The 15,711-nt window shown below is 41.2% G+C and overlaps 2 protein-coding genes across 2 annotated transcripts in view; both read right to left on the bottom strand.

Moving 5' to 3' along the window:
* LOC134080219 (sorting nexin-12) overlaps nt 1-15,711 on the bottom strand; it is a 94,348-nt gene that overhangs the window by 28,464 nt on the left and 50,173 nt on the right. The gene's annotated exons all lie outside the window — the stretch shown is intronic.
* On the bottom strand, nt 1,282-14,355 carry slc47a2.1 (solute carrier family 47 member 2, tandem duplicate 1). Its single transcript, XM_062536525.1, has 17 exons — nt 14,090-14,355; nt 13,258-13,359; nt 12,767-12,835; nt 11,639-11,787; nt 10,811-10,853; nt 10,407-10,451; nt 9,914-10,011; nt 9,262-9,359; nt 8,305-8,418; nt 7,888-7,955; nt 6,865-6,973; nt 6,647-6,722; nt 5,140-5,209; nt 4,835-4,967; nt 4,115-4,209; nt 3,595-3,679; nt 1,282-2,715 (listed from the first exon to the last, which is right to left on the bottom strand). The coding sequence occupies exons 1-17, from the start codon at nt 14,270-14,272 to the stop codon at nt 2,468-2,470; spliced, it is 1,785 nt and encodes a 594-aa protein (XP_062392509.1). The 5' UTR covers nt 14,273-14,355; the 3' UTR covers nt 1,282-2,467.

A 15,711-nucleotide genomic window follows, 5' to 3' on the forward strand; every position in this document is an offset into this window, starting at 1 on the left:
ATTCATCATTTATTTAGTGAGGAAGTGTTTGGATATATTTTGTTTTCATTTTTAACAACTGCCTTTTGTGGTCAATCCTGGCCAGTTGTAGATGAAATTGATTTTTTTTTCATTCTTCATCATCTTGTTGTGACTAGTGGTATCTTAACATATTGTTTATGTTTTGAGAAGGTTCATCTTTATATTTTACTTTATTTAATGATCCTTTTGATGCACTGTAAAATTGGCAACAATAGGTTTACTGCTCCCACTGTACTGATTAATTCACTTGACCTAACTTGCCTTACTCATATGCATTTGATACCAGATCCCTGTTTACTGTACTTCACCGTGATTACAATGGCCAGAGTGGAGGCATAACTATCTTCTTGGACATGCTGGGACATCTACTGTAACAGGGGAGCTACACCAGACGCGTAACTGAAGCGCTCCGTTAGCGACGCGTATGTTGCAGCCGGTCGCAGCAGTTAATTATCACTGTAGTCAATGGAAGTAGCTACACCAGACGCAACAGTGGCGCGTACATTCGAAAAAAATAGACCCATCTTCTACGCGTCGCAAACGGAACACTTCAGTTACGCGTCTGGTGTAGCTCCCCTGTAAGACTAGAGTTTAAATACTTTAGTTCATAAATGTAACATTGTAAGTAAATGGAAGAGGGTAGTGCCCAATATTATCTCAAATGCCTTGTATTGTTTATAGGTTTTATGATATATCTGTATTGGATTTTTGAGTATCAGAAACACTTTCACTGTCTGATCATAATCTGATGCTGAAATAAGTGAGACAAAATTATCCAATCTGAATAATCCACAAGACCTGTGAGGAACTGATATTTTTTTAGAATAAATTCTTTAGGGGAGAATGAATATGATCTCCCATGTGTGGGTGGAGTCTTTGTGAAACTGAGGTTAAACCTGAAATGCTCTTTTCTCACCGCATCACAACTGAGGTGCATTTGAACTGGCAAACATTGGCGAACGTTGGCAAACGAAGGCAAACGAAGGTAACAATACAATTGCCGTTAGAATGGAATGTTGGCACCAAATCATTCAAACTGAACTGTTCAAAGAAAACATTCGTCACTGTTCGTCCAAATTTGAATGCATCATTGATCTCAATCTAGTCAGCGCACAACTAAACCCCGGACCTGATCAAACCCAAATCGGGCCAGACCACATTTGAGCTGGGATGGGCGCAGACCCACCCCATCAGCCCCCTACCATTTTGGATACTTTGCATATATCACCATAGAATGAAACACACATGGCTTGCATCACATAATAAAACTAATTCACTTTAATGGAGGTTTGTCTTTAAGGCATTACTTTCAAAGTGGTACAATGAGCATGCTTGCCACATGGTTGTTTTGAGGTCAAAAATATAAAACATACAAATATACCAGTGAAAAAAATGGTCAGTAACATTCATTGACAGTATCTTTTCATAGATAGCAACAATAAGACTACTTCCCTTTGAGGAAGTTCCCTCCTTCAAAGCAACAACACAGATTGCATTACTTTGGTCATAAGAGGATTTGGAAGTTGACAAGATTTTACACATTCCTTTTGGTTTAGTTCCTGAGAGCTCACTATGTTTGGCACGTTAGTTTTTTTTTTTTTTTTTTGCCTTGATATTCATATTGCACAGTACTAAGCACAGTGATAGGTACAGTCATTTTATAGGCACATACAAACATATATATTTAATATATAGTCCTTCATCTTCCCTCTCTCCCTCTCAAAAAATTGACTTTTGGTTAAATCTATGATTTCCACAGCATAAATGATACTCACAGTACAGGAGTATGTTGACAGATTTGTGTGTGTGTGTGTGTGTGTAAGAGATTAAGGCAGTGTGCATGCAAGGCCATGTCCACAGTGGCTAATGCAGAACGTTCCAGCAGGCAACAACACCAATGTTAGATTACCGGACATAAACTTACTAAACACATAACTGGCTCAAACAAAGTTTCTCCCATGGGGTCCTAAAATGGCAGCTAGTATGTTAGTGTTCACTATTGTAGAAGAGCGCTAAATGGCTTCCTTGTCAGATCTGTAAAGCTGTTAACATGGAGTTTACTGGCCAAGCTTTTCTTCAAAAGGTGTGTATGTGGTGTTTTTGGTTTGTTTTCTTTTCACCACTCTTCTATCTCAGTCAGTCTTTGTGTGTGTGTTTGTGTGTGTTTGTGTGTGTGTGTGTGTGTGTGTGTGTGTGTTTATGTGTGTGTGTGTGTGTGTGTGTGTGTGTGTGTGTGTGTGTGTGTATATGTGTGTGTGTGGGTGTGTGTGTGTGTGTGGGTGTGTGTGTGTGTGTGTGTGTTTATGTGTGTGTGTGTGTGTGTGTGTGTGTGTTTATGTGTGTGTGTGTGTGTGTGTGTGTGTGTGTATGTGTGTGTGTGTTTGGCGCGTGGTGCGTGTGTCGTGCGTGTGTGTGTACAGCGCACATGTCCCTGTTGGATTCCGATTCACCTGAGGTGTCCGATGAGCAGCTCGTTGATCACGATCCCCAGTGCGAGGATGAGGAGCATGGCCAGGGTGGCGGCGCCGCGTCGGAGGACCAGCTGGGAGTTGGAGAGCACCTCGCCCACAATGGTCACCTTCACCTCGGCCTCTTTCCCACTCTCTGCCTTGCTGCTGCTGCTGCTGCCCTCCACGTCTGTAGGGGTCTCCACCTCCGTCTGTGTTTGGTCTGGCAAGACGTCTTCATACACATCTGTGTGGAGTGCAACACAAGGATTGTTCACATTTCTATATTTACCTTCTTTTACGCAACAACATACAGTACATTTACTCAAGGGACACTTTCAAGGTCATTTTCTCCCTGTGTGCAAACAAATTGAGAATAGAGTCTGATACTGCCCCATTGGGATGTGATTATGGGAAGTGTTTCAACCGATACAGGGGTTCTTCTCCACGAATGCCTTCAAGGAACATTGTTTTCTGGTTATTTCAGCATCAATATCTTGTAGAACAGACGTGAGAGCCAAATAACGTCTACCTTTCAGCAACAGCGTTTTTGACAGACCTACCATACTGAAAGTTAATATTTTAAAGTTAGCAACCTACATCTGTCTTCTGTCAAACACAATTGCTCTTGAAGCTTTGGACAAGACTGTTCAGGAGTTCTGGTCCGAACCGTGACTCTGAACATCTCTGGTTTGGGCATAGTTGCTCCACAACGGAACCAGATCTAACTTCACCACCTCAAATGTTGTGGGTGGGGCTAATTTCGGCTGACACCTAGTTACTAGGATTTCTGTTCGGCTTAAGATACAGTTATACTGTTCAGACTGCTGTGGCAGGCATTACAGCAATTGTAATTGTGACAGTGTATAAACCACAGGACGGTGTGTGTTAAGGCAGTTAAATAAATAAAACCATGTATTAAACACAGTGCCCAACAGCCCAATGAATCCGAATCGGGTTATGCTTCAATCATAAAGAAGAATGAAGAAAATGTATAGCTTGCCTCTGCGTATTGACCTCATATCTGGAGAAATGTTGCAAAATCAATGTATTTGGTTAATAGTCATGAGGTTACAGTAGTTGCTTGGCAGAGAGGCTGGTGATTGAGGTGAGGTTGGATACTTACTGGTATCGGAGGCTGCCTTATTTTCCAGCACAAGCACATCAGCTTTGCCATTAGCCTGGACCTCTACTCCTGCTCTCTGCTGGGCCTGTGTGTCAGAGAGCCCACACATTAGCATAAGAGTAAAATCATTTTCTCACTGATTTCATCTCATTACAGATTAGGGACAATTAGATATTTAATCAGTGGTTGGAAAAGCTAATGGAAAAGCAGGCAGACATGATCAGATGAGACACCCAAAAGGAACACCACAAACATTCCACGAATCGGACTGACTGTGTCTGCAAACCAGACAACTTGTTTTCACAATATGATCAGATCATTCAGCAATGTGTGGAAACTTGGTAGACGAACAAGATAATAGTAATAATAGTAATAATAATAATAATAATAATACCGTAATAATAATAATAATAATAATAATAATAATAATAATAAATAAACAATAATAACACATTTTATTTATAAGCGCCTTGAAGTTACCCAAGGACACTGTACAATTAAAAGATGGAGTAGATTTGACCTCTATGGTAATTTTATTCCAGTCGAGCTTCACCAACAGGATGATGAAGGCCAGCGATGCCAAGGCACCACACACAAAGAGGCCAGTCCACAAGCCTGAGACAACATGGAGACAGAGAGAGGGAGAGATGGACCGAGAGAGAGAGAGAGAGAGAGAGAGAGAGAGAGAGAGAGAGAGAGAGAGAGAAAAGGGAAGGAGAGAGGTCTATGGTCATATCTCTCCTCCTCTCAAGTGGAGAGATGCACCAATGCAGCATGTAAAACTCACTGCACTGCTCAAGGCTGCACAGTTGAAGTAATAATGATCAATTATTGATGAGGTAAATGTGACTTACTGTTTGGTTTAATCATTTGTTAACTTATAACATAATATCTTGCCTCAAGTCCTGGTTAAGGGCAAATGACCTTGGTTTAGATCATAATGGCATCCTGGCTATTAACACTGAACAACATTTTACATAAAATGTCACATCAAATCCATGCTAAAGAGCTCCTAGAATAAACCAGTAAAGAATGATATGAACAGTAAAGTATATGTGCATCCTGTCTTTACTGTTGAGTATGTTCTCTGACTGCAATACAAGCAAGCCTTCTGGCTTTTTACTTCTCTCCAGTTCAGTGCCAGAGAAGCACCAAAAATCTAAAGCAGACCAGGGCCAGACATTTGCTCTCTGGGTCCTACATGTGTAGCACATCTGTGTGGCTCTGCAGCAGCACTCACCTATGATTCCCATACTAGCAGCAAACATCAAAGACACGCCGATGGGAAATCCCACCAAGTAGTAGCTCATGATGATTCCCAGAGCCCCAAACAGCTGCTTCCCTGCACCCCTCAAAATACCTCCAGTTACACCCTATGGAAAAACATGGCGGACATTTTACTAGAGGATTACTTTTACACAATGTATAATCACTTGCAACATTAATTTGCAGTATAATTGTAAAACTCAAACTCTATCAAGTAGCGTTTCTATTTTAAGTTCAGTACATATTTGTGTTGATGTATTAGAGTTGACTGACTCTTACCGCCAAGGCATCGAAAAGGTGGAAAAAGCCATACATGATCATTACATCTGACACCCGGAGGATGATCTCTCTGTGGTAAAGTGGGCAATGGGGGAGAGAAATGACAAGGACATGGAATAAATAGTATTATCACCACTAGTTACGACTACTACTTGTTAAATGTCAATGCCAATGGCAAGTGCATAAATGAACTACAACTACTACAACCACAATGACTACAGTACAACAACTATAACAAATACTACTACGACTACAACATCTGGTAATTATAATAACAATAACTACTACCATTTTTTTTAAAAGGTATTCAAAATGTTTCTCCATTTTTTTGAAAATGTGAGCACAAAATGACACAGCTGACAAGGTTATTCCTTTCCTGAAGAAGTCAGATATTCACTCTGACGCTGACAAACTGTCTGTGCTTTCAGCCTTGCACAATATGCAGAGTGCCGGAAGATATGTGTGACTGATGGGCTGATTAATCTCTTCAGATCAGGATCTGTTTCTTTGAGTCACTGACTCCTAGCACTCTCCCTGTGTCGTTAAAAGACGCCCTCCGGTGAAAACCAAGTCTTTAACCTTGTTAACATAACATATGGTTGTTGTTATAAGATACCCAGCATATCAGGAGAAAAACAAGCAGTCAAGGCCATGGTTGAGCTATTTCCACCAGGGAACAGCCTGGATTTCCTATAGAACAAACCAAAGGAACCAATCCCATCAACTTGCTGAGTTGAGTCAGAGGTAGGGCTAATACTTTGTGAATACTGAATTAGGCAAACGTGTAGAGTTACAGTATGTTCAATAGGGCTGCAACTAACTCATTTTTAAACATGAGCATCTTTACATGCATATAAAAAAAAATATTACTGGCAATGATCAGGTAACTGGAATAATCAATTTAAGGTGTATAGATGTCTCACAGAAATCAGAATATTGACAGAAACCTATACTGTATGTGTTAAACAGATTTTTCATAAACCAATATGGCAGTAAATAATGAATATTGGTCTATTGTGTTTACATGAGCACTTGAATTACCAGATAAATGAAAAAAAAAACCCAATAATAATCAGTACTTTAGTGTATATTAACACGTTCATTATGTTCTCAGCTGGCTTGTTTTTCCCACATGACAAAGCTATTAAAACGACCGTCATTGAGGAGCAAGTAAAGCACAAAATATTGGGGCAATCAGAGGATGAGGAATTTTCCCAAAAATGACACACACTTCCAAAAAACATCCTGAAGAAACACAGTCATAATGACTGCTCATTTGTAACGGTCATAGTGAGACATGTGAATAGCTGTCTGTTTTAATTCTAAACTGCACGTTTCGACTTTTACAAGTTCCCACTCATTGCAAGGCTTGTTAATATCTGACACACCGTGTTAGTTTTCTACTGGGTGAAAGTGAGGTGATGATTCACCGTATAGGTGAATGTTCAGACACAGCATACATAAATGAGCAAATGTGAGTAGACCTTTCAAGACACTTTTTACGTACGGCTCTGTGGTGAATATGTAGGCAATCACGTCTTTAGTGGCCCCAAGCACAACAGCCAGCACACAAGAGAACGACACTGCAGCAAAAACACCCAAGAAAACCAACAGAATCATGTTAATCAATTAATACTGCTAATATACTAAACAAGCAGAAAATGATACGATCTGAGGTTTATCATAATGATTTGTTCTTGGCCAGTTTTCAGCCACAGTACATACAAGCTGTCACAACTGCCACCTTCCCGGACATGATAGCCTGTTCAGTGTTTCCTGCCCCCAGCGCGGTGCCCACACGGACACTGGCAGCCACAGAGAAGCCCAGAGGAGACTGGAAAAGACAGAATGATCTACTTGAATAATTAAGGTTATAGTCAGGGTGTAAAATGTGATGGGTTCTGATCTCAAAATGGCTATGAAAGTGATCCCCAACGATATCGTTCTTCATGTTATTATAGTTTACGTGTGAACGTCATCATTCATATGAATTGCTTTTCACTTTCCCTCTTTATACTTTTTTGATTTAGTCTCATTTGGTCTCCCAACAGCGGCGCTCAGGAAGCAGTGAGGGGTTAGGTGCCTTGCTCAAGGGCACTTCAGCCGTGGACTGGTCGGGGATCGAACCGGCAACCCTCCGGTTACAAGCTCAAAGCCCTAACCAGTGCCAAGGGCACTTCAGCCGTGGACTGGTCGGGGATCGAACCGGCAACCCTTCGGTTACAAGCTCGAAGCCCTAACCAGTAGGCCCCAAAGTTATCCTTATAGTTATCATTCTTGGTGTGAACAGCCCTTTAGCCTTGATATCTAATGTGCTCTGAGTCAAGCTTTGGGGCCAGAGGGCAGAAAAAAGTGTATAGTATTGTGCCACTGGTTATAAATCATGTAATTTTTAAAGACCCATTATTAACCTTTCTTCTGTCACATTCTAACTGGTTACCATTTAGAGGAGTGGCACTGGAGCAAAGGAGCGGGAACGAAAAAATAACTTTCTGTTTTCAGTCCCCGTTCTGAATATCCATTCATTCACTAGCTCACTAATAGTGAACAACTATTTTGTGATTAGTCACTATTCACTAGTCCACCATGTAGTACACTACGTAGTGAATGAGTGGATTTTCTAAATACAGGGCAAGTCCGTCTAAAGTTATGTTTATGTTAAAGTTAAAGTTCGTAAAGACTCGTATTTTGCAAAAAACGTTTATCCAAAGAGACATGCACTGACTTGTATTGATGACATTCATTTACCATGTATGCAATGGTTGCCACCTGGTACACAACAGACTGAGCTCCCAGCTCCACCTCGCTGATAAGACCTATGGAGAAGAGCATGGGAGAAATGTGGACACTTGGATCAAAGGAATATTTACATTCATACCAGAGACAGAATAGGAGCACATGTACTGTACTCTAAGTACACGTAAAACAACAATATAGGAGATGTTTTGAGAGATATCAACAGTGTTTCAAACTGGGAGACCTTGTAGCCTGAAGAGGGGTTAGAGAATCTGACCACAGTATTTATTACAAATGATGCCCCAGTGGTTCCTGTAAGCCCAAGTAGGTTCCTGTGACCTCACTGGGGGAAAATTAGTTAGAACTAGGCATTGTCTTATGATCTACTTAGAGGTGAGCCACAGGTAGTGGACGATGGCCTTTGCTGACCTGCGAGGAATCCCCCTATCTCATACGTCCACCACTCCACGCAGAGCATCAGCATGCTGGGCAGGGCCAGGCGGAGGTACGGACCCCACTCCTGGAGGCAGTCCTTGGACCAGCCTGTCACAGGGAGATGGAAAACAGAGGAGGAAAACAGAGGGGAAATGCACAGATTTATAAATGTCCTCACAGATTATGTCTCCTCCATCTGGGGTGCATATCTTGATCTATTTCAGTGGTTAAGCATACAGTATATTGTAATACAGTTCCAGGCCCAATGTATGAATAATGTGTTACATATGTTCAGAGTTAGTGGCGTGCTCAGTCCTCTTTGTTCTTTTGATGCTGCTTGTTGTTGGGTGCTCTTTGGTCCAAGGTAAATAGTTTGTGTAGAAAAGGAGAATTTCTCCACGACCAAGGCACTCCAAATGGTTTAAAATGTCTTTGATGAAGGCCCCAGCCACTACACGTGGGCATTTTTAGGTCCATGTTGGACATGTCAGTTTCTTACTAAAGACATTTTAAACCATTTGGAGTGCCTTGGTCGTGGAGAAATTCTCCTTTTCTACACAATGTGTTACATAATTAAGATTAGCATTGTATAATAACACTTACTGAGAAGTACAAGGTAGGCCTATCATGAACAACTAACTAAAGAACAGGAACAACAACATATCATATAATTGACTTTGATGTCTTAATATGGGAGTAAGATACCATCACACTAAGGAAAGGACATATTCATGCATATGCAAGCTATCTTTGGGTCTACAGGAACATTTCTTCAAGAGTCAACTCTCCTCCACTTGAGCTTCGTTAAAGGATAACAAATCACACTTTGGTTCTAGTAAAACATTACAAACCCAACAATTATATAGTAAAGGAGTCTTAAGTCCAGTGAACAGAAGAAAAGAGCAATATGACAACGCATAATGCTCAACAGTTGGTGGTGACCGAACTCACCGTCCCAGGTGGCTTTATGAAGACCCTTCCAGATGATGTAGACGTACAAGAACACAGTCAAGGCATACTGGGAAATGGCGTTCGCTGCTGCTGATCCACTGTGATAACATTTAAATTCCTTGATACATGAAATATCATTGCTTGTTATAAGGTATCATAACACTTAGATAAATGCTGGAAAACCACAGAACTGTAGTAGGGGCCTACCTTTCTGATAATGTCAATTTTCAGGCAATAAACAAATAAAACAACTGATAACTGAATTAAAGGTGCTGTGTGCCATTTGTTAGCGTAACATACTGTATCCAAAGTATGTTACATAAACAACACTGTTACACTAACTAACATACTGTAATGACCTAGAAATAGCAGCAGAATGTTAAGAAACAACAATTTTGACGTAATGTCAAAATGTGTTGTCCAGATTTCCGCTGAAGCTGGCATGCAGACCAACTAGCGTTGGGCTGGCTCTCTTCTAACACCATTTTGCACTAAGTGTGGTAACTGTATTACACACAATGCAGGTCAATGCAAGAGTGCCATGCAGCTGCGTTCATGACAACTCGAAGCCTACAGAATCTCTACAGTCATTTTAAGTATACATCTGCAGCACACAAAGGAACAGATGCATTATTAGAGAAGTCATACTCACGCTACACCCAGGTCCAGCACATACAGGAAGACGTAATTTATCACTCCATTCAAAATGTTCCCTGCTACCCCGACTCCTACCAGAGGCCATATAATTCCCTGATGGACAGCATATCAAATATATTTCAGCAATGTGTCTGTAATGTCAACGTTATAATGGCAGGTACAGTAGGTTTGATGACGACCGGCAAATAAACAATAATAATTGTGTTTAAAGTTAGCTTCTCGGAAAAATCCATGGATAGGCTATGTATACTTTTTAGCATGCCAGATGACCTAGAAACCCAGACCAATCATGCAGAACTGTTCTGCTATGTGGGACTAATCAGACAAACTTCAAATGAATAGGATTTGTTTGTGCTCTCTATTCTCTCTATTTAAAATGTACTATGGAAAACTGCTTCTTGCTCAATAACCTCCCCATGTTGGGACCCAGACATCCCAGACCAATGCAGAACTGTTCTGCTATGTGGGACTAACCCCCCACAACTCACCTGATTCTGGAGGTACCTGCTCAGCAGCTGATACATGAACGCTGCCTGTGTGAAACACAAAGGAAAGTTAGAAGCGAAGCCAATCGCAGAGTTAACAACAAGCCATTATATAAATTGTAGTGACACACAAACACTGTAAACACAAACACAAGTCTGGGCTGTCCAACGTATCAAGCCATATTAAATTACAATTTCATAAAATGGTCTAGTTTTGAATGAAACACAACCTTATTGTGTTTAAATAGTCATTCCAATTGAACAATTTTTTTTTCTAATTGAATCATGTAAGGTAAGCATATATAGTATACTGCGGGAAAAAAGGGTATGTCACAGTTACTAAACCACAAAACATGAAATTAAACAAACTCCCGTTTAAACACAATGTTATTGATGATTCAACTCACAGGCAGGGCAGGCATGAAGATCTTCACATATAACTGTGATAAACTGGAATGCAGAGACAGATCTTTTAGTATAGCAAGCCTAAGCATCTACATAATCCACATGCCCCATGGCTTTCTCTACAAAATGAGCTGATCTACAAAGCAATTATCTTCACCTGTACAAAGCCTTTACCACGTTGTTTTTCTTTCTGAGACATTTTCAAAGTCTGATCTAAATGGGGGTGGGGGTTGCCAGTTTAAGACAACTACTCCTGACCCTGTTGAAGTTTCTTAGAGCAGCAAGACACTTAACCCCAGTGTTCCTGATTTGCAGATTGGCGTGTGTTTTGGTGAATGGGTGAATGTGAGGAATGACATTGTAATGCACTTTGAGTGCTTAGATTATGTACCACTTGCAAATTATATAGACTAGATACTGTTTCTGTGTCATCGAGTAATCAGATTGCTATCTTAACCTATGTGTCCGACTAGCACATGACTGTGATTAAAAACTAGATTAAATGCACAAGACATCTATACAAAGAGACACAGACCATAGAAAAAGTGCTCATGGGATGCTTATTTTTGGAATATGCTCAAGCTACATACTTCTGGAGATTTGGGAGGATTGTTACTACTGTATCCCTTGTTCAGGATACAGTAGTGGTACCTCACCACATACACTGTAGTAAGCACACTACATTACAATTCCACTGATGATCACTGTACAATCTATACTAACAAGTATACGATACCACTCCAGTATCACGCTACGCTGCCAAAGGGACAGAGAGACAGGGAGAGTGAGGAAGGAGAGACTGCTGGTCCCATCCCCCGGGTCTTTCTTACCTGGCCACCTGCGGGCTCTGTCTGACCAGCAGCAGGATGGGCTCTGTGTTGATGAGGAGGGCCCAGCACGGGCAGCAGGCCAGCAGCAGGATCAGAATGCTCCTCTGCAGGATCACACCCACTCTCTTCAGGTTATTACTGCCAAATGTCTGCGGAGAAGTGGCGAAGCACAAGACAAGGGCGGGCGGGCGGGCGCGCACACACACACACACACACACACACACACACAGACACACACAGACACAGACACAGACACACACACACACACACACACACACACACACACACACACACACACACACACACATACACACACACACACACACACACACACACACACACACACACACAGGGGGGAGAGAGAGAGCTGCCTGAGAGTTCCAAAAATATATCCTTTCACACTTCTTTACATAATTTAGGCATTTCACCATGACATTTGTATAAATTTGTATATCCTTTAGTTCATATGGAGAAGGCTTAGTCCAGAGCCAATGTGGGATGTTTGAGTCTAAAAACATAGTCAAAACATTGCAGAGTGTGTATCAGATAGCCTGTGTATTTATCCTGGATCCGCACAATGTTTACGGATCATCCCAGCGAGCATGCACGGCAGGAGCTTGGTGGGTGGCTGTGATGACAGAGCAGGGGAGCGAGACCCTTGTTCTGCTCTAGCTGTAACAGGAAATCTGCAATTGATATCGAAGTCTTAAGGCTAAGGGGTGAGTGTTATCACAGACTATCTCACCACAGCGGAGAACACACCAAGTGGCACAATACACACAACGTCTTGCAAGACAGGAGTCCTACTGAAGATGCTGTTTCGGAGAACGGTATAGGGATGGCGAAAGTGTTTACACAAAACACTATCCCCACAGCGATCGCAGCACACACCAGTAGTGATGTAGGAAATCAGATACAGAGGTGTTGATACAGACAGCAAGCTTGCAAGGTGTTTCTTCTCATATCATATTCCATGTTGATACTAAACAAGCGATATGATGGCGTCGGTCTCCAGGTAGCATTCCATCTCAACTCACTCCCACATCTAACATCTGTGGGCGGTGCGGTGCGGACACAACTACGTTACACAGGTCCACACATAGCAGAACCTCAGGGCTGTGACTGTACCTGTGAAATTAGCGTATCACATGCTGACGCCAGTCCTGAGCCAATGGAAATACCTGTAACGTTGATCACCTGGTAAATTACACAGAGAGAGGAGAGATCTGATCAAGTTCAAAGGTGCTGCACATAAAAGTGAGACTAAGACAAAATGAATCTACACGAAGCTCCTTAATTTGCACACTGCATGATCATACACCAATCCACTAAATAATACCATTTAACAACTTTTAACTTCAACATAGAAACGCCAGTGAGACGCACATTTTGGAATATCAGCATTTTCTTCTCCTTTACTTGTACACAATCATATACAATAACAACAAATCTAGCTGAATTGTTCTTGTGTGGAATATAAGAGTCTCTTATGCTGCCCAGCATGAGAATTGATAATGTTTCAGCAAATATATTACAGTGAATTTCACCCATCACATTTGTGTGTGTGTGTGTGTGTGTGTGTGTGTGTGTGTGTGTGTGTGTGTGCCTGCATTACTCACAGCGGTGGCAAGGGCCACTCCAGCTAGTTCTGTCTTTCCCAGGTGACCACAAAACACTGTGCTGACGAAGCTTATCAAAAAGATCATCAACTGTGAAATGACCTGCACAAGAGATTAACATTTACCTGTACAGTGCACCTAAAGTAACAATGCAGCAATAAAAAGAGGTTTCTATTGTGATACGGCTGTGCTGTAGCCTATCTATTTTCAAGTTCATTTGTTTTTTGAACCCCCTAATGTTTCTATTCAGGGTCACATCAAATCAATTCAGAGGTAAGTCACTCAGCTCTAGAAAATATAGTTTCTCTAATTGCAGGTTCCGAGCAACTTAGATATAAGTCTAAATCACTAACAGAATCACATTCAAGAAAACGAGTAGCTTAGTCTATACAAGCAAGAAATAACAAAAAAATGTAGGCAGTAGTAGGCTACAATAACAATACATTGTGTGTTGCAGAAGATCGGTTTTAAAACAAAATCCACAACACCCAGTAATATTTTAACCGTTAGGCCTACAATTAGGCTACATGGGTTATTTTGTAGACCACTCTATTGAACGCGACTTCCAGAAGTCTACCAACTGCATGTGACAGTCTCCCTGAGAATTGGTTAAGTGTGCTCAAGGGAACAACAGCCAGGAATCGAACCCAGGACATTTTGTAACAGCTGCATGTAGCAGTTCCTTCGTCAATACAGTGCCCCAATAGTTCAATGTTCTATAAGGCTATCCTCTAAACATATTATCTCACAGGGGACACTGCTGTCCTTAACCTACTGAAGAGGTAGCCTACTTGAGTTCAGCGTCTGATGTGGTCCTGTTGCAGAAGCTTACCACGGGTCCAGCTAACTTCAAGAGTTGAACAACCTCGTCTCTGAAACCTATGGGTATCCACCGTCGCAGTCGACTCCGGCAACTTCCACAGACATTCTGTGAGCTTGTGGATCCCGCATCTGATTGTTTGTCATCACTTTTAGAGTCTCCGTTCGCGTAAGAGCTTGCTTTAGTGACCTCCATTCTCAGAAAAACGTAAGTGGTTAAACACTGTCGCACTGCGCTGGTCTCTGCCCAAAGTCTTCCTTCAACAGAAGTGCTGTCACGCTGACTGTATGGGTTACATGTGGATCTTGTAGTGGTAGGCTACACTGGGAAACCGGCAGCTGTGATTTAGTCCTGCCCCCTCTGCCCACGAGGTAGGTATTTAATCAGACTCGAAGTAAAAATCGTTTTAGTTGCTGTCGGGTAAAGCTCGGTGCGCAAGTGGGATAGACAATGAATCATAGATGCCAGATAACTGTCCTCGTGGTTAACACTTGGTTAACATTTTGTAATACATCCTACAGTAGATCGCTTATGGTTATTGTACAACCTAATGTCTCAAAAATAAATGACTCAGCTCGACAGAGCAGCTGACAGAACATTTCATCATCCATTTGCTCGTCTGTCTGTCCTGGCAGTAACATCAACACATATCACATTATTTCATCAGAAAAACTGCCATTGTGAAGACTGGGTGATTATACTAAACAGAGTGAAGCCTAAATTGATTTGATAAGGTCATTACCAAACGTAACTCAGTTGGTCCTATAGTACTCAATCTGTGCTTGGGGCATATTTGTATTACGCACGGTTAGCGTGTGCAAGAATAACTAGAAATGCAATTCCAAGGAATTACCAGTGCATGAATATGCAAAAATAGATAGATAATGTAGATATGGTTACTAAGGTGTAGCTAGGGTAAACATGGTGGTTGCATAGTTTACAGAGAGTTGATAGTGTGAAGGTAGACAGTTTAAAGATGAAACATTCCAGTTCTAACCTAGCTAATGATTTCTAGCAGTTACGCTAAAAATGCTAATTATGCTAGCAATGCTGACTTTATTAACAATGCTAACCAGGTTGATTAGCTAACTTAACTGATGATTTCTAGCAGTAATGCTAAACATGCTAACTATGTTAAATATGCTAACAATGCTAACCAGGTTGATTAGCTAACTTAGTTGATGTTTTTTTGCAGTTATGCTAAAAATGCTAACTATGCTAACAATGCTAACTATGCTAACCATGCTAACTAGCTAACTTGCTAGTGAGGACTTTTATTTTGAAACATTTGTTGCTAGGGTATCCATGGTGGCCACTATCAGGAAACAAGAAGTTACTGCAGTATAATCATGTTGGTTGCTATGGAAACGGTTAGGGGTGTGAATCTCTCATGTGAAAGACGATACGATTCGCATCTAGATACATTGTCACGATACGATTCAAAAAAAGATACATGTTAATAGCAAACGATTCGGTACGATTCAATTCGATGCGATTCGATGCAATTCGATGCGGTTCAATAATCAAAAGCATTCTGAAAGTTATTTTTCATTGTGCACATTCACTTTACAATTGTGCACATTTTACATGATCAAGTTAATGGTTATCAATAGGACAAACAACTTGATGTATGA

This window comes from Sardina pilchardus, chromosome 5, assembly GCF_963854185.1.
Source record: "Sardina pilchardus chromosome 5, fSarPil1.1, whole genome shotgun sequence".
NCBI lineage: Eukaryota > Metazoa > Chordata > Actinopteri > Clupeiformes > Clupeidae > Sardina > Sardina pilchardus.

Bases quoted from the DNA above. Each gene is read 5' to 3' on its own strand.
- slc47a2.1 (XM_062536525.1), bottom strand. From the start codon at position 14,272: ATGGAGGTCACTAAAGCAAGCTCTTACGCGAACGGAGACTCTAAAAGT. The intron at 12,836-13,257 runs GTGAGTAATGCA...GTAATTTACCAG, and splicing joins GAGTGGCCCTTGCCACCGCT to GTGATCAACGTTACAGGTAT. The intron at 2,716-3,594 runs GTAAGTATCCAA...CACTCCACACAG, and splicing joins TAAGGCAGCCTCCGATACCA to ATGTGTATGAAGACGTCTTG.